The 20,824-nt window shown below is 39.6% G+C and overlaps 1 protein-coding gene across 4 annotated transcripts in view; it reads right to left on the reverse strand.

Annotated features, from left to right (window-relative positions):
• RP1 (RP1 axonemal microtubule associated) overlaps positions 1-20,824 on the reverse strand; it is a 312,070-nt gene that overhangs the window by 270,814 nt on the left and 20,432 nt on the right. For 3 of the 4 annotated variants that reach the window (XM_072151901.1, XM_072151900.1, XM_072151897.1), the window contains exons 2-3: positions 14,052-14,709; positions 12,921-13,092 (exon numbers count right to left, since the gene is read on the reverse strand). In XM_072151901.1, coding sequence (XP_072008002.1) covers positions 12,921-13,092; positions 14,052-14,696 — 817 coding nt within the window. In that variant the 5' untranslated portion in view covers positions 14,697-14,709. Of the gene's footprint in view, positions 1-12,920; positions 13,093-14,051; positions 14,710-18,808; positions 18,966-20,824 lie in introns of those variants that run through there. The other variant, XM_072151899.1, reaches the window with a different exon arrangement.

A 20,824-nucleotide genomic window follows, 5' to 3' on the forward strand; every position in this document is an offset into this window, starting at 1 on the left:
CTAAATTTTCCTTCAAGATTTTTGTGTCAAGTTCGACACATGAGTGGCCTCCCTTCCTTTTCTTGTAGTTCCTACCTATTATTGGTTACATGTTTTATCTGGCAGACCACAACCTTAACTACAGGACAAGGAACATCTAAACATCTGTGAGCTTAATAATATTAAAAGTGGTAAATTATTGAAACTAACATCGAAATATTTTTATTATCAACTTTTAAAATGATGCATTACCAGAACCCCTCCATGGTCCAGCTTCACAGGCCATTACACCATCTCTGCTCCGCCTGCTGGACTCCCTGCACACAGACCGAGTAGGGAAGTTCTTTTTGAACACTGCATCAACCTGTGAAGCTACAGCACATAGGGGTAAATGCCCCGGAGCCATTCTGGGTAATTTGCATAATTTTAAATGTTGATTTTAGAAGGAAGGATGCCATGGATAACAAATGTAAGAATATTACCACAGTCACAGTGCCTGGATCTATGAGTCAGTGTCCCTAATTTATCATTATAGATTTTGATAGTAGATTTCCTTCAGTATATTATTTTAACTGGGCCACATATAGGTAAATTATAAATTCATTGATTATGTGAAAACAAAAACCACACAGATCAATGCAAAAAAATCACATTTATTAACAAATATTAACAATAAGCCAAAATCAAGAAAACGGTGAGGTTGTTGTTGATATTGTTATGTAAAAATATATTTAATGAGCATATAGCAAAAAGGCTCTATAATAGTCTCCTAAACCTTAAGGAGAACCTGTCACCACATTTTTCACAAATACAGCTAGTGACAGGTTCCCTATTAACACCATTCTATTAAATAAAAATAGTTTTCCTCAAATCCACATATAATCTGCACATAACACTGTGTACTGACTGCCCCGTGACCGGGTGCCATAGAGCTGAATGACTGAATGACAGAGGTGTGTGTATATATGAATGTATAAATGTGGTGAGTATACAAATATGTAGATTTTTTAAGATGGGAAGCCTCTCCCAGTTATGCCTACGCCCCTGTATTTGTGTTTAACATTATGGGGCACATTTACTTACCCATCCCATCGCGATCCCCGCCATGCGTTGTCCGACGAGGATTCGGGTCTGCTGCGATTCACTAAGATTGTGCGTCCAATTTCCTCTATGTGTCGCTTCCCTGGTGAGGTCCGCCAGAGTTCACCTTCTTCTTCCCCGTGCATGTGAGTGCTGATCTTGCGTCACAATTAGCTTTTTAAATTCCGCGGTTTGTCCGAATCAGTCGGGTTGTCCTACGTCCACACCCCCAATTTCTGCTGCATGCAAGCCGGCACCGATGCAACACAATCCGTGTGCGCCAAAAACCCGGGGCAATTCTGAGCAAAACGGAAAAAAAATGCGAAACCCGGCGAAAATGCGGCATTCGGACCCTTAGTAAATGTGCCCCTATGTGTTGTTAATATTGTAAGTAAATGTGAAACTTTAATTTCCCTCTAGGACAAATAAAGTTTCTATTATTACTATTGTTATTATTATTATATGTATAAGACAAAGAAAGTAGACATTACAATGTATCCCCTGATGTGGAAAGCAATTTATATGGCCTCAGCTCTCATGTCCCTGTACTATAACATATTAAAGTGAAGAAAAGGATTATTATACTATATAAGTAACAACAAGTGAAGTAAAACTATAGTGGGTTATAAATTCCTGCGTGTACAAAAAGTTGTTATATTTGTACACAGGGCACTTTGAGATATTGAGCATGGTAAGCCTGAGGAGTTAGATGTTAGACCTAATAAAGTAATGGGTAATATATGACATATTCATCCTTTTCTAAAAATTGTTTTAATATGATTGCTTGGGCTAATCGACATCTAGTTTTATACATATTGTAGAGCTTTATGTAGAGTGGGTCCGGAGAGTATTCAGACTCCGGTCTCTTTATTACTCTTTATTACATTGCAACCATTGACAAACAAAGAGTGAAAAATGTAACGGGGTCTGAATACTTTCCCTACCCACTGTATACTTTATGGGAGTTGTCCGGACGTCAAAAAAAACTAACACTGAAGAATAAAATAGAGGAATTCCAGCAAAGGACTAGAAATCTTCAATACTTTATTGAGATACATTATAAAATTGACTGCATACAGACAGAATAGCTGATGTGTTTCAGGTGAGAAAAATGACCTTGGTCGTAGCAGGCTATAACTAAGGGCATTTTTCTCACCTGAAACGCATCAGCTATTCTGTCTATATGCAGTCAATTTTCTAATGTAACTCAATAAAGTATTGAAGACTTTAGTCCTGTGCTGGGATTCCTCCATTTTTTTCTTTAGAGTTTGTTTTCTCACAGTTTTTTATAAAATTACAGCTGATCTCTGATTGTTTTCAATGGGCAACTAGAACAGTTTTACCTCTTCTGATTAATCTTCCCCAATTAACTTTACCGGGGGGTTATAGATGTCTTTAATGCCTGATAAGTTTACATATGTTGCCCCATGCAACAAAGCTAAGTAAACTATTATGTATACAACTTATATGAGTTATGAACAGTGGCGTAATGATCGTGGTCGCAGCAGATGCGACTGCGACCCTGCCCGGCGATGGTCAGGGGCCCGAAGTCCGAGGGGCAACAGTAGCCGTAACCGCATTGCACAGCGGCCCGCCTTTTCCAACCGCGGCCGCACTGCCGATCCTATCCGCGGCCGACAATGTAATCTGTTGCCACCCATCCTCACAGCCCGCCCATCCCATCCGCGGCCGACCTGCCCACCCTGATCATGTGCCCCCCAAGCCACCCTCCCTCCTGCTAAACCTCCCTCCTGCTCGCCTGCACAGCCAGCGGTCCTCCCCCACAGTACAGCGGCCCAGCCGGCAACTCTCCCTCCTGCACGCTTACAACACTGGCCGGCGGCAGCCCTCCCCCAATTGCATCCAGATCACAGCACCCATAGAGGTCTATTATACCCAGTTATAGGGCGGGGAGCACACCCTATCTCAGTGTACTGTGACAGAGGTAGCCAGCCGTCGACTTGCTATGGAGACGGTAGGGATGAGAAGAATTCACCCCCCATACTTCTCCACCCAGCCACATGCTTTGTCTGGGTTTCGGCCTGGGTAAAGCACACAGGCAAATTACACTTACAATACTTTTTTGTGTTAGAATATCTAAAATAATCAATAAACCAATGCTGCAAGAGGTCTATAAAAAGAAAATTATATTTACCATCACACTTGTAGTCATACCGGTATTCAATGTTACACATTACCTTGTGTAGTCTTAAAGTGTAACTAAACTTTTAACCACATTGCATGAATTAACAGTGCACTTTAATCTATACTTCTATCTATCCTCTACTTTTAACACTATACATTACAATGTTTGATCATTTAGTGAATAGTAAGGGAAAAGGTAGTGTGAGTAGTAGCTTGGTATTTTCAACCAGGGAAACACAGAACTGCCTAGAAATGGAAAAATTGCAGTGTTGTCTACGTTTTATATTTACGTCCATTGGCGCAATAAAAAAAAAAGTTAGCAAATGGTAATTATGTAAATTATGTGTACAAATAGCACCAGTGAGTATAACAGCATAATACAAAGTAAGTGGACATACAAAAAGATATCATTAAAAAGAGTAGTTCATAAGACATCAACATAAAAAAGAATATTATACATTACACACTGAACATAAACCTGAGTGCAGTTAGTAACTATCGCCTATTTACTATCCTCGACATAAGTCTTTTAGTAAATACATTAGTTATCCCTGAAATTACAGTATAAATGTATCTTCTTTCTTTGCTTTAGCTTATGACTTCTCTAATGATGATAATGGAAAAGTCCAAATTATGAAGCGGAACATTTCACATTCCCATTACATACAGTGCACATCTATGGCCTGAGCACTACACTATAGAGCACCCGTTGTCTAGAGAAAGGTCTAGTTTTAGGGAGTGGTAGTTACATTTCAGGGCACATTGTTCAGTGGTCCAACAATGAATGGCCACCTTTATTACTAGCTATGTTTAAAGGGAACCTGTCACCAGGAATGTCCTTTTTAGCTGGTGACAGGTTCCAGTAGCCGATGCTATGCTGATTTTAAAAATGCCCTTGTCAGCATTCTGAATCAGTTCAGTAGTTTATAATAGTTTATTTTACATTACCAAAAGCAAATAAATTGTAGTAGTGGGAGGGGGATGGTAGAGAGGAAAAACACATGAGGATACCGAGACACAGGCAGACAGGTTGCAGCTGACAGGTAATGTAAAATAAACTATTATAAACTACTTGTTACCTTTGTCTGAAACTTGTCTATATATTATCTGCTTATGATTTACTTATGTACGCCTTTTATATGAGAAAATAAAGAAATTGGATTTAAGAAGATCTCTGTTGTTGCTGGACTTTGTCTTCCCTTTTCTATTATAAGGCATGTTTTAAACCCTAGCATCGGCTATGGGAACATCACCAGCTACAAATCCCATTCCTGGTGACAGCTTTGCTTTAAGGGCAATATTTTGAGGTATTATTTGGATAAATCTAGGGTTCTATGTATGGGCCTATAGACCACCTGTAGAGCACTTGGATTTTTTACATTATGATTTTCTATTGGTTGCCTGTAACAAAGTCATAAATAAGAAGTACATATACTCGCATTGCTGCCAGATGCGGATTGCCGACAATATAGACCCGTGAGCGACCCTTAATCAGAGTAATTTTTCCTACTTCCCCTGTAGAAACCTTCCACTCCTCATTCCATCAGCGATCTTTGCATCAGGCCGCAGAAGGGTATTGTTAAGCAACTAGACTACACTATTTATTGGTCCTGACGAAGGGGGTAATATATCCCCGAAACGCGTTGTCCCTCGTCATTATATACAGGCAGTCCCCGGGTTACATACAAGATAGGTTCCATAGGTTTGTTGAATTGGTATGTAAGCTGTATATTTTATAATTGTTTGCCCCAGTGACTATTGGAGTTTTTTTTTCTGTAATTGGACCAAGGATTATCAATGAAGCTTTATTACAGACACCTTACAGCTGATCATTGCAGTCTGGGACTATAGTAAAGCATTCAGAAAGCTTCACCAGAGGTCACAGTGGGCAGAGGGGTCCGTCTTTAACTAGGGGTCGTCTGTAAGTCGGTTGTCCTTAAATAAGGGACCGCCTGTATGTCTTTCTATATGACATTAAGTAGCACAAAGGTTTTTCTGGTATTTCTAGACCCTATGATATTACAGAATTAACAGAGTGTCAACATGCTTTTCGGTCTCTTATAATACAGGATATTGTTGTTCTCATCATTTGTCACACACATAAATTCCTGGAACAAATTCCTGATATGAATATCTTTGTATCGGTTAATTATTCTGCCAACTGTATTTGCTGTGTTTGGAAAGAGTTCTGATAAACAGTCCCTTTTTTTCTTTAAGCTGATGAAGGTTTTCACCCTCTTGAGTTCTGTATGGTGAACATCATCAAAGTGAACGCTCTGAGTGTCACAGCAATTATGGGCCGGATCTTTCACCTTACTGTACTGTATATTGTTATTCTCATCTATAATTGCACAATTATTTAACAAGGCGTTGTCTATTGACAATGTACTCATAGATACAGACGGTAGAAACAAAAGATTCTCTATATCACTTGGTCTGCAGTAAGCAAATCCTCTATCCCCTTCATTTACTGGAAGTATGATTGCACTTAAGATTGGACAGTGCTGACCACAAATGAACTGAAGCTTGTCTAGTGAATCCTGTTCTCTTACTTCTCCTCGGTTTCTGCTAGCAGCATTGGGATCCCGATCTGTTCTAGCCTTCTCGGAGTCATGTGGCAAAGGATAGACTTTGTTATCCGACATATGGAAATCTACTGTGGCAAATGATGGCAAACTGGCACTTATCCCACCACATTTGTCCATGGACTCTAAAGATACAGCATCATGGGTTTTGCTTTTGACAAGACCACCAGATGATTTGGGCCTGATGTGCGACCTTGTACTTAATGTATCTTTAAAGGGTTCTGAATCACTGCCGTGGGGCATGTTGAAGTAATTACAGGTATATTGATGAGGTTTCGCCATGTCTTCAAGTTCTGAAGAAGATATTTCAGCTAATGGTTGATTCACTTTGCAAGCAGGATGCATATAGGGGACGTCATCACTAGTATTGTCAAGTAATGTGTCACCAGATGTTGTATCAAGATTAACATACATTCCCGTTGCTTCAGGAGGGGATCTTCTCAGCAAATGGTTCTCCTTTAGCAACCAACGCCCTTTGTCTATGAGTACTCCATTGCTTGTACTTGGTTCACTGTGAGAGCATGCTTGAGTATCAACTTTATGCCTGTGTGATTTACTCTGAGAAGACCCTGGTTTCTGGCAAATAAGGCCAATATTATCTGCAGCAGCATCCAGCAGCGGCAGCGAGATACTCTTTACACTACCCGAACTGCCTACTTTTATGCTTTTATTACTTGGACTAGATATTGATCTTGATATGCTTTCTTTAGATAAACATTGTTGGTCTTGGCTACTGAAGGCTAGATATTCATTATTTTCATTAAGTGGACAGTTTTTGCAATGCACCTTATTGTTTGGACTTTTAGAATTCATAATCATAGATTCTGCTTTACCGTAAAGTCTTTCAATTGCTCGTCTAACATATCCTGTCTTTAGAGGCTTCTCATGTATCTGCTCCTCTCCACTTTCTGTCATAATTTCACTAGATGCTCTTAAGTTATCACTTACACTTTCTTCACTGTCTTGTCTGTAATCTGACCAGTCAGAAGAAATTGGACTCTGTAAACACTTTTGTTGTTCACAGTACTGAGAAGAATATTTCTTTTGCTCCATTTCTTGCACCATCATTTTCACTCGTGAAATTTTTTTGGGAGAAACAGGTTGTGCTCCATCAGTATGATCAGCATTACAATTGGACAATAAAGAAGGCATATGTTCCGGTGATAGATCTGAAATATGTTCCTCAAAGTCCTGTCTGTTATTTGGTAGATGTTCTACGTTCTCTAACAAATCAGAAGCTGCCTTCTGCAATGAATGTTGATATTCGGAGAGACAATGTTCTTCTACATTTTGATCATTTTCATTTTGACTAAATTCACTCGAGAGCTGTCTATATGGTTGAGTCGCAAAAAACCTAAAGTCCTCTGTATCATCATCATCATGAATCTCACTATTCAATACATTAGATGTTTCATATGTTTCCTTTATACTTGGTATGTTCTGGTTACTTTCTGTATTACATTCAGTGGTATTTCCTGTACAATTTTGTCGAATTACTGGGAATTCTTGAATGGAGTTTTCGCTTCTACCCGCTGAGTTAGATCTTAGGGCCGACTCTTGCAAATTTAGAACAACAGCCTTCAAGTCATCTGCTCTTTCTGTTATGGCTATTTTTTTCAAGGACTGAAGCAAGGTTAATATTGCAGAACTATTGTTAGACCCAGATATATTTTCTATGATATGGGACATGCTCTGCTTCAAATGTAACACTATCAACCAAGCTAGCAGAATTTGAGGTGAGGAAGACTCTGGTCTGGATGGAGAATTTGGAAGACTAAAGGACTTCTCCAATCTTCTGCATTTAGAGGCAGCAATATTTATGGGGGCCACACCGAACTTCTCTGCTAACATATCTCCCATTAATCCACATTTTAAGGATTCAGAGTTATCATTTTCCACCTGAACTGCAGCATCAATACTTGGTTTCTTTGGGGGTTCTTGCCTTTGTCCTGACAAGTCCATCATTACCTGTCCACATCCGGTGATAGAATTGCATCCAAAATCATTGTACTGTTGGGCAAATAATTCTGCCAAATGTTTACTTCTCTCCATAAACAATGAGACAATATTGTCATCAAATGGTTGTACTTGTTGGACATGTACCTCTTTTTCTCCAGTTGAACCCGTACATCCAACGTCATTTTCTTCTAATCCAGTTTTATTCTGGCAACCGTTAGGATTTCCGCATGCTTCGTCTACAATGTGGTTATTGATGTCTACATATGGCTCCATACACAAACCATTATTGGAATTTGTGGTTGAATTCACGATGTTTTCCTCCAACTTTGTAGTCAATACGGGTTGAAGAACAGGGAAGGCAACATTTGGAAATATGTTCTTCAGCCAACTTTGAACATAGCTTTCAAGTTCATTTTGGAGAGTATGAGAGTTATTTGTTTCTGATTCTAATCCATCGGAAGCATTTGTGGCTTTATTTTCTGTTCCAGTCTTACTTTTTTTCTTTGAGCTTTTTTGCTTTTTAGATGTTTTCAGTGATCTCTTACCTCGTGCTCTCCTTTTTGGCATTAGTTCTTCTTGCATGGGTTTGCTCTCTGTAAGAGAAACTTCCTCAGTTTCATTTAAGATAATGGTGCTGCTACAATCAGATGTGCATTTGGAAATAAGCTCAACAGCATTGCAATTCTTAATTTCTCTATAGTCTTCGTTTTGAGTGTGATCATATACAAGATCGTCATTAGTTTTCAAAGATCTTGGCTTTACTTTTGCCATTTGCTTATTGCCTTTTACTTTCCGTGTTGTGTTTAATTCACATTCATTTGAAAGTGGGTGAGTGTGAGGAGGAAAAATTTCTTCAAAAATAATATTTTTCGCTGTGGGGTTTGCTTCTCTGCAAGATGTTCCACGGTTTGGAGAACCTGGACAGATTTTGTCATCTTTTGGAATATTGGTCTGCACGTGTTTTTTAGTATTATTTAGATTCTTCTTTTTTTTCTTCTTTGGTCCTGTTGATGATGTCGTAGAATAGTTATCATTACTAACACCAGTGTCATTTTCAGAACCCTTTTCTACTTTCTCTCTGCAAATTGGTGATATGTAATCTGTTGTGTTGGGGTCGTCTTCTAAAAAATTACCAGAAGGAACATCCACTATCTGTGCTGCTTCATTTTCATGTCTTACCATTTCCAAACATTCTCCATGAGTGAATTCCATATTTGTTTGGTTTGTTTCCCCTGGTAGTGTGGACTGCTCGGAGACAGTAACAGAGGCACTCATGGACCGTTTGATTTCCCTAAATTTAAACTGCTCCTGATTTAACTTCTGCTTTCCTGCCGAATATGGCCTATCTATCGTAGATTTTCCTGAAAAAGACATATAATTACTTCTTTCACATTTCCTCCCTCCTTTCTCATATACTGTATTTTTGTGTAACAGCTCCATGTGAGTGGTCTCTAACACCTCAAAGTTCTCTTCATTTAGTTGATCCAATGTTTTGTGGTGGGAGCTAGTTTCATTTGATTTGGCATCAGCATTTCCAGAGTCGGGGACCTTGTCATGTTTATTACATTGATCATCTGTGTCTCTTCCACATTGAATTGTTTCATGATCAGTTTCCTTGAAAGAGAACATCTGTTTCATTGTTTCTTGGAGGGTAACCTCTGATGCTCTTCTAACTGATAACTTTCTCTCTTGGCCTTTTCTAATCCCAGGTGTTGGAGGCCTGTAAAATGTAGACTTCTCAGTCCTTGTAGAAGATGGCGTATATTTATTTATATTGATGTCATCATCTTGTATCTGATTGGTGAGTTTTTCAATATGACTATGCTGTTTAACTTCCATTGTGTTTACGCCTTCTTCATTGGGTTTGCAATTTAAGCTGCTTGTTCTTATAGGAGAATCTATAACTTTTAGTGTTTGTACTTCTGGTTTTATGGAAGAAAAAAATAACCTTTTTGTATTTTTTAACAGTTCAGCTCGGCTTACTGTAGTCGACCAATTTATGGTTTCATCCTCTCTTATTTTAAAGCGAACTTTCATCTCTACAGTCATAGTACCATCAGAATTAAGGTGGACAGTTTTTTCAATGTGGTCCCCAGGAGAAATAACTGGTAGTTCTTCTCCAGATTGTGGCCACTGTTGTGTCAGATGTATTTCATTGTTACCCACATGGGAATAATCTACAGTGTTGTGATCTGTAGTAGATACATTGGCTGAGTCATATATGGGCTCTTGGCCATTTGGACTTGTGTAAAGAGATTCATTAGTTTTTACTTCTTGTGTTCAAAAGTAGAACATGAAAGAATAGATGAGTAGTAAAAAGGGATGTAGAAAAGATATTTTCAAGAGAAGACAGTGTGCAGAAGCAGCAGGAGAAGAAAAAGAAAGAGAGAAAATAATGAGTTAGAATTAAAAGTATTCATAGCATAAAACATCAAATTAAATAAGAATTGCAAAGAGAGAATAAAATTTGGAAAAGTATATTCATGCTAAAGATCATGTTGCTAGCACAAAGTGAGGCTCAGTTCACACCTGTTTCTATTTCCCCATCTGTTATGAAATAGCAGAAGAAATATTGCAGCATCCATCGTCTTTTCTTCTGTTATTATAGAAGAATAAGGAAGGAAACCTTCCTTACATTGAAGTCAATGGGGAATGAAAGGTTCACAAAGACTTTTCATTTACCTGCAGGTGGGAACTGAGTCTGACTGGAAACTTAATGACTGCAATACTAGATATTATGCAGAGATGGTTTTACATATAAAAATGAATTGAATGTACATGTTTTCTTTGTTTTTTTGTAGCAATTTTTATAGATTGATAAGTATGAATAGTGTATGCTGCATCAGGGGTATGGGGCATAGATTGACAATCATCATGGGGCCTCTGCTAGCTTATTGCTAACACTTGCGATTATTATCCCCAATCCGCCACCTTCACACTAGTGTGGCATGAACAGGGGGCACGGGCAGACCTGCAGAGAGCGCAGTCAGCCAGGAGTGGGCCGATGCTGGGTGTTACTCACATGTGAAAATTCGCCGGCTGCATTTATTTCTGTGCAGAGCCCCGCTGGATACATCAAGAGGGCGAAGCCTCTTGAAGTATCGGGCTGCACAAGAGCGTCGGCGGGGCTATTGGCATGAATGACGACGTATGATAAATAACCCCCAAGCAAAACTTGAAACAGGAATCCCACCTACTAAGCCCCATTTTTATTAATTGGTTGTTTTTAGGGGTTCTGTTTAAGGATCAGAAACTGGGTGTACCTGCAATCTTTTAAAGGAAACCTACCATTTCAAATGGTAGGTTAAGCTGTAAACACCGAGCACCAGCTCAGGGTGAGCTGGTGCCGGTGCTTAGTTTCGTTAGTGTTAAAACCGCGGTATCGTGGTTTTAACACTTTTTAAACTTTATAGCAGAAGCCGCTTCGGCGCTGCGCGCAACGCCTGCGGCATTTCCTATGTAGGCGCGCGCACGATCGTGCGCACGCAGCGCCGAAGCAGTTTATGCTATAAAGTTTAAAAAGTGTTAAAACCGCGATACCGCGGTTTTAACACTAACGAAACTAAGCACCGGCACCAGCTCACCCTGACCTGGTGCTCGGTGTTTACAGCTTACACCTACCATTTGAAATGGTAGGTTTCCTTTAAGGTTTAATAAGAGGCCGTATCTGTCCTTCCTGCATTACACTCATGTATGCAACCTCAAAAAATTCATGAAAAAAATCATACAAGGACGAAAAAAAATAAAAAAATGTCACAAGGACAATACAATGCAGCAGATTGTAGAATACACTAGGTAATATTAGTCTATACATCCCATAATTGGGGTAATATAGGGGGAGAATTAAACCCCACCTATCTCGAAGGTGCAGCCTCCTGAGATTTCTGGAAGGAAGCTCCGATGCTGGACAATTCTACGCCTGGTCCTGCCTGGAGTAGAATTGCCCAGGTTATCGCTAGTACGCAGGCAAAGTGTAGGAAAGCCTCATGCTAGCCCTCTTCGCTGCTAAGTGCGGCCCCTTCACAACTCCTTTAAGCCCAATCAGTGTGAAAGCTGTGTAAGGGAGAAAATATTTGCAATTCATCGCTTACCTTGATAAATGCTTTTGTGTTTTTAAAAATCTGTCTACCCATTGAATAGATGTGACATCAAGAATAGAAAGAGAAAGCATCACAAGTGCTGATACTTCACTTAAAATACAATTTACATTGGTAATTTAAGATTAGTATAATAGATTTTTTGTCTCACATCAAACATGTAGGAATGTAAGAAATAATGAGAGTTCACCCCTTGCATTAAGTACATTAATATTCCATCCTATAATTATTTCATGTAAAAATTGTGAAGATGAGTTCTGTGGAAGAGACATATGCCGAGGCAGCTCCAAATCATTGCTTATCAACGAAAATTGCATATGATTTAGGTTTCAATCCCTAAGTAATAGTCTTGCAGGCCATGTTTCTATGCCAAACCTGTCATTTTATTGAAAAAAAAAGGTCCAAAAAGTGCCAGTTTCATCGGTTAATACTTTTGTGAGTGCTACCTCAAGTCCATTATTGTTTGTCAAGGCGATAAGTGCAAAGCTAAATTTCTCATCAAAAGTCATGTACATTATCTGACAACTTCTTGGTACAATGCCAAAAATATTTTTTGTTAACAAGGACAAACTAATGCTATACATATCTGCTATAGAGCTAGTTCATCTGTCCACATTAGTTAAAGGAAACCTGTCATCAGGAGCCCTTTTTCTGGCTCCCCCACGTCCCCACAGAGAATAGTGTGCACATATATAGTAAAACTGGCTCTTTCCAAAAAAAGATAAGTTAGATCAAATTTATGGGGGGCATGGGAGGTCTTTTTTAACTTGAAATCAATGCATGACAGAGAAGTTTCCCAAGGGTGAGGGGGAGACCACACTGGCCACTCCCATGGGACTAGGACACAGCTCTGCATACAGAGAGGTAAACTTTGATCCATCTTATCTTTTTTCCAGGAAAAAACTGGTATAATATAAAAAATCTTTGGCAATGTGTACACTATTCTCTATGGGGACATGGGTGAGCCAGAAAAAGGGTTCCTGGTGACAGGTTTCCTTTAAGTGTGTGATTTCAAACAGTTAATGAAAATGCATAGCAAATGTTTTAAAAGGTATTGTTAATGTTTTCTACTTACGGCTTTTCATTTCTGGTTTTGATCTTGATTTAGGAAATACACGATGAGAGATCCCTGGTAATTTTGCAGGTAGAAATTCCCTCTCAGACTCATAATTTCCTGGCTTAAAAGGTTCTCTACCAGCTGCAATTATCGTCCCAGAACTCAGCAGAAGAGCATTAGTGCTCAGTATCTAAAGAGTAAGATGAGAGAAGCATGTTTAATGAAAATGTAAAAGTGAGAAATCTGATAAATTGTGACAAATGAGTATATAGAATCTGTCAGGATACAGGGTTCAAAGTCTAGGAGGACACAGGGTCAGGAACGGATAACAGGGAAGAGGAAACCAGACTAGAGTGCTGCAGGTCACAGATGAAACAATAACCAGCCCTGAGTAAACTGTGCATTAGCAATTTATTCAGCAATTGACTGGCCATAAATTATTCAACCCCCAGCTGAGAAATATATAGGCCCAGGATTATTAACTGGTTTGCGCAGGTTTTCTGTCGATCTTTGCACATAAATACATCTGAAAACTTGTTGTATATGTATTTATGATGCATTTCCAACAGTAATGTGCTGCGGCTGCACTATGCATTGCCGCGGCACTATACCATTAACATGGGCGTTCCAGTGCACATCAGCACCGTGCACCGCATTTATGTTAGCAAGTCCAAAAGAAATGTGTGTCCGTTTGCCTGACAATGACACCCCCCAGCTTTCCTGAGCACAGACACCCAGGTGAACCTTAAGTATCTATATTTTCCAATATTTGCCTTATGCCACTTTAGAGCCAAGGCCTTGAATTTTGGTATTGTAGAGTAGAAACAGCAATGGCTCCTGGCTATGAGTCAAAACGCTTTTACAAAGATGCACAACAGAACTTTTATCCGAGTTTTATCCGTTCTGTTGGGTTCCACTTTATAAGACCACTAAAACACATCAGCTTTTGAACTGCCTAGTGCAGCTTATGCGTGGCTTACTTTGTCATCTGAATTGCTGAATGTAATACTAGGTGATTTCCAACGTAATCATAACCCGTTAAATGAACAGTGGTAGAAATTTATTCTGACAAAATTGAATGTTAAAGGTGTTGTTTTTAAAAGGACAACCCCTTTGAAGTAATACTTGAGGTGATACTTGTATTCTTACCCTCCTTCCATCAGTGCTGTAGAGTTTGTAGACATGAAACTGCATAACTTCAGAGATTTGATCCAGAAATACATCAAAGTTTTGGATGGATTTCTTGTTCAGCACTAAATTATGTTTGGACTCTTTATCACCATTTTTTAATATTACAAAGTTTTTTGAGCTGCCGAGCACAACAGTGTTTTCCCTTTGAAATGGCGAAACTTCATTCTGTCGCGCGAGCTGCAAGGCCCGACGTCGTGCACTGATCGGCCTGCTACTTTGCCAAAGCAATGGCTTCTTACTCGCTCGTTCAAGATTTATAGGCTTTATCTTTCTTTGATGGGAGCAAATGTAAGATTTTCCATCCTCTAACTCTTCTAGATTAGTGATATGGTGTATACCACGTGGAGTTGTTATATTTCTAACACCAAAAGGCAGAGGAACCTTCTTAGAGAGGTTGTCGAGCAATGCATCAAATGTCTTAAAGGATCGGTTAGACACCACCATCTTGATTCCACTGAACCTTGGGTCTCCACTTTTGTAGAAACATATTTTCTTGGTGGAACCAGGATCTGTCATTCGTGAATATCTTCTAGAAGATGCCTGTAGACTGTCTGTGGAATTGGCTTGTGCAACTGAGATGTTAGTTGATGTAGTTTCGCTCATTCTCAGCCACAATCTAAAATAAATGAAGGTGATAAAATAAAATAGCATTAGTATAAATTGACATAGTAGTGATCGATCATCACACTAAAATCATAAGATATACAATGATCACTACATTCCCCTTATAAGTGTGCAGTTGTTTGGGACTAGTAAAGCCTCCCCAGGGCCACTGCGCAGGACCACTGCCCGAAGCCTCATTGGGTCTCATATTAGTTGACCCACATCACCTTTTCACCCATTTTCCTCCAAGTTCTAGCAACAGCCAGAGGTAAATAAGCTAAATATGTTTGGAACCCTAAGCTCCAGTTGTACAAAAGCATGTCCACGATTTAGTGGTCCCAAACAGATTAGCAGGTTCCCTTTAGTAGGATGATTAGCCAAATGTTTAGGGTACACAATTTACCAATCATTTTTCTGTATCAATTCTTCACAGTTTTCTAGATCTCCTTGCTTGCTGTCATTCAACAAGAAGCCTCATTATTTACTTCCTGTGGTCCATGGTCATGTCATGTCACACAGGTGCATGACTTGTTAATATCACAGAGAGTAATCAGGGCTGTGTGCTATAACGAACTGTGTACCTGTGTGACATCACATGGCCATGGACCAGTTTATATCCACAGGAAGTAAAGAATGAAGCTTTCTGATGACAACAAGTAGAGATCTAGAAAACTGAATAATTGTTACAAAAGCTTTACTGTGAAATGAAAAAACTTTTCATTACACAGACAATAAGAATTATTTGCTAAAAGTGGACAACCCCTTTAACAATAGACAAATAGACAACTTATAATATATCAGAACTGACTAATAGATACTCTAATTCACTGGATTTAATGTCCAGGGGAAAATGCTATGGGTCTTTTGTACCCATCTATAGCAGTATTAACCCTATAATGAGTAAATGCATAGGGGATATAACTTAAATGGTTTTTGGCTCAGGATCTTTATCGTGTTACAGGGCCTCAGAAGAAGACTCGGTGAGTCAGCGATCATTATTAAATCAGTGATTCAGTACTATGTGCCAACAACATAAAGCTGCATTATAATTTTAAAAAAAAGCATATGCATTACATTACATTTCTCTGTGTGCTATGTGTATGTGTCCAACCGGTTTTTGTGTTTACTTTTAAGTTGTTATTGACTTATTCTGCGGGAAGAGAGATTGGTTTTTAGAATGTGCTTCATATACTACATGTATTCCAGGTTCAAATTTCAAATACTTCCATATATTTGTGCCATAGTCTCAAATATATATATATATACTCGATTATTTTATACTCGAGTATAAGCCGACCCAAGTATAAGCCGAGACCCCTAAATTCAACACAAAAAAACTTGGAAAACCTATTGACTCGAGTATAAGCTGAGGGTGGGAAATGCAATGGTCACAGCCTCCCCAGTATATAGTCTGCCAGCCCCTGTAGCATATATCCTGCCCAGCCCCTGTAGCATATATCCTGCCCAGCCCCTCTAGTATACAGCCTGCCAAGCCCCTGTAGTATACAGCCTGCCCAGCCCCTGTAGTATACAGCCTGCCCACCCCCTGTAGTGTACAGCCTTCCCAGCCCCTGTAGTATACAGCCTGCCCAGCCCCTGTAGTATAGAGCCTGTCCAGCCAGAGGAGCCGAAGAGGAGCGGAAGAACCCGAATAGGATACGAAGGACCCGAGGTGGCACCGGAGCATCGGAGACAGAAGAGGACCAACGAGTGAGGCCAGAAAGGTGAGTTTTGACCCGAGTTAGGGTTTTTGAGCACAAATGCTGAAAAACTAGGCTTATACTCAAGTATATATAGTATATGTTATATACAAAGAAGTATACGCTGTCTGAAAACAGTTGTAGAATGTGCACTGCTGCATCAATAATTCTTGCAGACATAACTTTATTGTAATGTCCATGTCAGCGCCATCCTTGGTCTATGGTGTACGACTAAGGAGGTGCTGATTTTATCTCTGTGCTTTCTTGCACTCCTATAGTGTGAACACAAACTTTACTTTCTCTTAAGATTTATCAGCACAACCTGTCTTCCTGCACCTTACCTTTGGTCTAGCATTAGTTAACCCGTGGTGATTGACACTCCTCACCTGCTCTCTGTGCTGTCTGGATCTCAAAGCTCTGGCCCTATCTGGACCAATGCGTTGAGATCCAGATAGAGTTGCCTAACTTTTGTTCACTGATGGCTATACTTTATCTTGTCTAGCTTCTCATCCTGTTAGAGAGTTTTTTTTTTAATCCTGCTATCCTGACTTTGGTTTGTTATTTTGACCTCTCTCGTGAGTATTGTTTTTGTACCAAGTTGCTCTGTCTGTTGTGACCCGGCACTGTCAACTTCCAGTACCTGTTAGCATTTTTGTCCTTGTATCCATGTTTTGCAGATTGACGTAGGGAGGGACCACTAGTTGTCCCGTACTGCCTACAGTATGGGAGGAAAGTAGATAGAAACCTCTTTCAAAAAAGAGGTTACAGTATGAAATTTTAAACATTTAAAGTATGTGAAATAATTCCAATTTACATGTTAAAATAGGATCCATGCTTTATCCAGTGGGTAACAGTTTTTGGGGAATAAATCTCATTTGTCAACAAGCCCTCTAATATAGTTGAAACAACTTTTCAGACATATTTATGACAACTTGGTTTTGGCATAGACAATGGCTGTAATAATGGCTCCTATTGGGGAACTGCAGCTATCACTGCCCAACAGTTAAAATTAAAAATCTATTAACTTTTTATAAATAAAATCAGACTTTTGATGTTAATATGGAAATCCTTAGCAAAATACATTTCCATTAACTAATATTCTTCCCTTGACATCAGCCATATGGGAACAGCTTGGAGGCATCTCTATACATAATTAGTATTTCCTGCTGAGATCACCTATTTTAGGCTGCATTCACACACATGTATGGGGGATGTATATACGGCCGATATACATCCCCCATACACTTCTATGGGCTCACGGACCTGTACGGGAGCGGTACGGTGCAGCACACGTGCGGCACCGTACTGCTCCGCAGCCCAGGAAAACATAGGACATGTCCTATCTTTTCCTGTGGTACGGCGCCGTGCGCTGTATCTTCCTATGGAGAGGGGCGGGGGTGAGCAGCGCTCATCCCCTGCTCCTCTCCGCAGGCTACATTCATTGTGTGAATGTAGCCTTACACTGTGAAAGGAAGGATTCTTACATTAGGATAACACATTAGTGTGACCAAAGCTTTAAGCTTAAGACATTCCGTTTAACGGTACTAAGGACCTGAATTGTTGGTAGCCTGTGTGTTATCGACAGGTGAGCGTCACTCCCATGACTATAATAAAAGGCTGCATGGGTCCATAGAATCCACAGTCTTGTGCATGACCCCATAGAAGTTAATGGGGATGTGCAATAGCTGTATAAGAAACTGCGTTGGCACATCACCAATTTCAAGCCAGGTGCGTGATCCCTTAAAAATACATCCAAGTGAATGAAATGCTACTATGCACATTACATGTTTGTATAATACACACGTTACCTGAACAATTACTGTATATACTCGAGTATAAGCCGACACAAGTATAAGCCCAGGTCCCTAATTTTACCACAAATTTGACTCGAGTATAAGCCGAAGGTGAGAAATGCATTGGTCACAGCCTCCCCAGTATATAGCCTTCCGGACCCTGCCCCATAGTATATAGCCAGCACCTGCCACCTAGTATATAGCCTGCCAGCCCATATCCCCCAGTATTTAGCCAGCACCCTGCCCCAGTATATAGCCAGCGCCCTGCCCCAGTATATAGCCAGCGGTGGGGGAAGCCGGAAAGGTGAGTTTTGATATTTTTTTTTACTCGAATATAAGCCGAGTTTGGGTTTTCAGCACATTTTATGTGCTGAAAAACTAGGCTTACATAGTATAGATAGATATAGATATATACCATATACATGATGTATAAAGATAGCAAGAAAAATAAATATACTATTTGCATGAATACATCCACAAATCCAATTATTTCACACATGCAAGTGTTTCAGATCTACCACATCACCCGCAGACTTACATATTACATATACAGTATTTGTCAATTAGAGTTCCAACATCAAATACTTCTAGTCTGCGTCTAAAATCAATGTGCACTTACCTGCCATTTATTTGATCCCAAATTCGCAATTTTCTTTTTTAAAAGCTGTGAATTTCAACGCAACACAGAGCTGGGATCCACGACGGCTGTGAGCAGAGCTGCTCTCCGGGACATCACTATCAATTTACCTAATACCATTTCACAGTTAATCACTAGAGTCAAATTAGGAAAACTCGGCTTATAGCCGCCATTCATCGCTGCTGCTGTGTATGTGTGCTCTCATCTCTCTGGTAGAAAGGATCGCTGATATCTGAGGAAAGTTCTGGTTTTACTTTCACAAAGAACTTTCTGGAGTGGATATTATTTATTACACTTAGTAAAGAACATTTATTGCCTGAAGATATTTGTTTTGTTTTTTTTTTCATTTTGTCATTATGCATTACAGTTTAAATCAAATTCTTCAGAAATATAGAAAAACACATTTATTATTATGCAGTTTACAGCCTATAAGTGGTGTAACTTAAAGCTGCCGGGTCCCAGTGTAAACTGTGTGCCAGGCCCCCAATTATAATATCTTGTTTATAGTACCAGTCCTATGGGCCCCCTAGGGATCATGGACCCAGCTGCAACCGTACCCCGTGCACCTCTCAAGTTACTCCCCTGCCTATAACTCTATCCAACCAGAAATAGAGAATATTTGTTATCAGTTTAATTATTATTATAGGTTTTTTCTGTCCCTATTGCCTGTATAACTACTGTTATATTAACACACACTGGGGCACATTGGCTAAGGTCCTTGCGCCAGTTTTCTGTTGGTCTTTGCACATTCTTTTAGGTGCAAACAGCCCACCCATTTACAGCTCACAATGACTGCTCAGTTGAAATTGTAAGACTACAATACAACTGTAAAATCAAGCAAAAATTGGGTGCCATAGGCTATAGCTCTGTGCAGTTGCACGTGGCCTAACACAGGCTTGCATAAACTACACAAAAGGAAGAGTCACAGTTTCAAAGTGTAAATAGGGCAATTTTCTGTCAACTATAGGGCATATTTTATGCTGCCCAAAATATATAGACAGGAGGACAATGAATTTACCAATAATTGGCTAAACTGACATAGACTGACCCAGCAGACAGGGCTGCTTCCGCCATGAGGCAAGATGATCTTCTCACCTCAGGCAGCAGATGGCAGAGCCCTTTTTAGAGCGGTAAAATATTTGAATATAATGTGGGCGATTCGGGTGCCCATGGCGTTCAGAATTGCTCACCAGAAATATCAATGGCATCTGTGTCTGCGTCATTATGATGTCGGCAAACCGATATCCTACATTGCTTTAAAGATGGAATCTTGTACTTTAACTCTTTCCTGAGAAAAAAGCTGAAAAGCATCCAAAGGCTTACTATAACCTTACAACAGAAAAATGGTAGAAGATGCCTTTGAGGTATTATCACTTCTGTCCTACTATGAGGCAGATGTAGTCACTTTCGAGACAAAATCAATGCTCATTGTAGAAATTACACATTTAACCAACCAAATTGATGACTGTTTGGAGAGAATTACTCTGATTATTGTAGAATGGGAAATGATCTGCCTTCTGGAAGGATGCCTCGGACATACTGGTTACACGTATCTCTTGTCAGATGCTTTTCGTGCATCTTAATCTCTACGATGAGACATCCACATATGGCTGCCCTTTCTTGTAGCCAGACCTATAATGAGATTGGAGCTTGTATTTAATCCAGATTACAGAAGATTTAATTGCACTGTGGCATAATCAACTGCTTGGAAATATCTTATTACCTTGCAGTAGTATGCAGCAGTGTATAGTGGGTGTAACACAATACATGATTTTCTGTATGATATTATTGACATCAAATATGAGGAGATTTATTCTGTCGAGACTATGATGTTGCTTTGATGATCAGAATTTGAGAGGGCTTCAAATTTGTCATCTGGACCAGAATTCCCCATCATGGTGGAAATTGAAAGAACTGATTTTAAAATACCACAAAAAATATACTGCCATGTGTAGCTAGTGATCTATTGTTAGATGAATGGACCATTTTTACTGATCT

This window comes from Engystomops pustulosus, chromosome 5, assembly GCF_040894005.1.
Source record: "Engystomops pustulosus chromosome 5, aEngPut4.maternal, whole genome shotgun sequence".
NCBI classification, from domain to species: domain Eukaryota; kingdom Metazoa; phylum Chordata; class Amphibia; order Anura; family Leptodactylidae; genus Engystomops; species Engystomops pustulosus.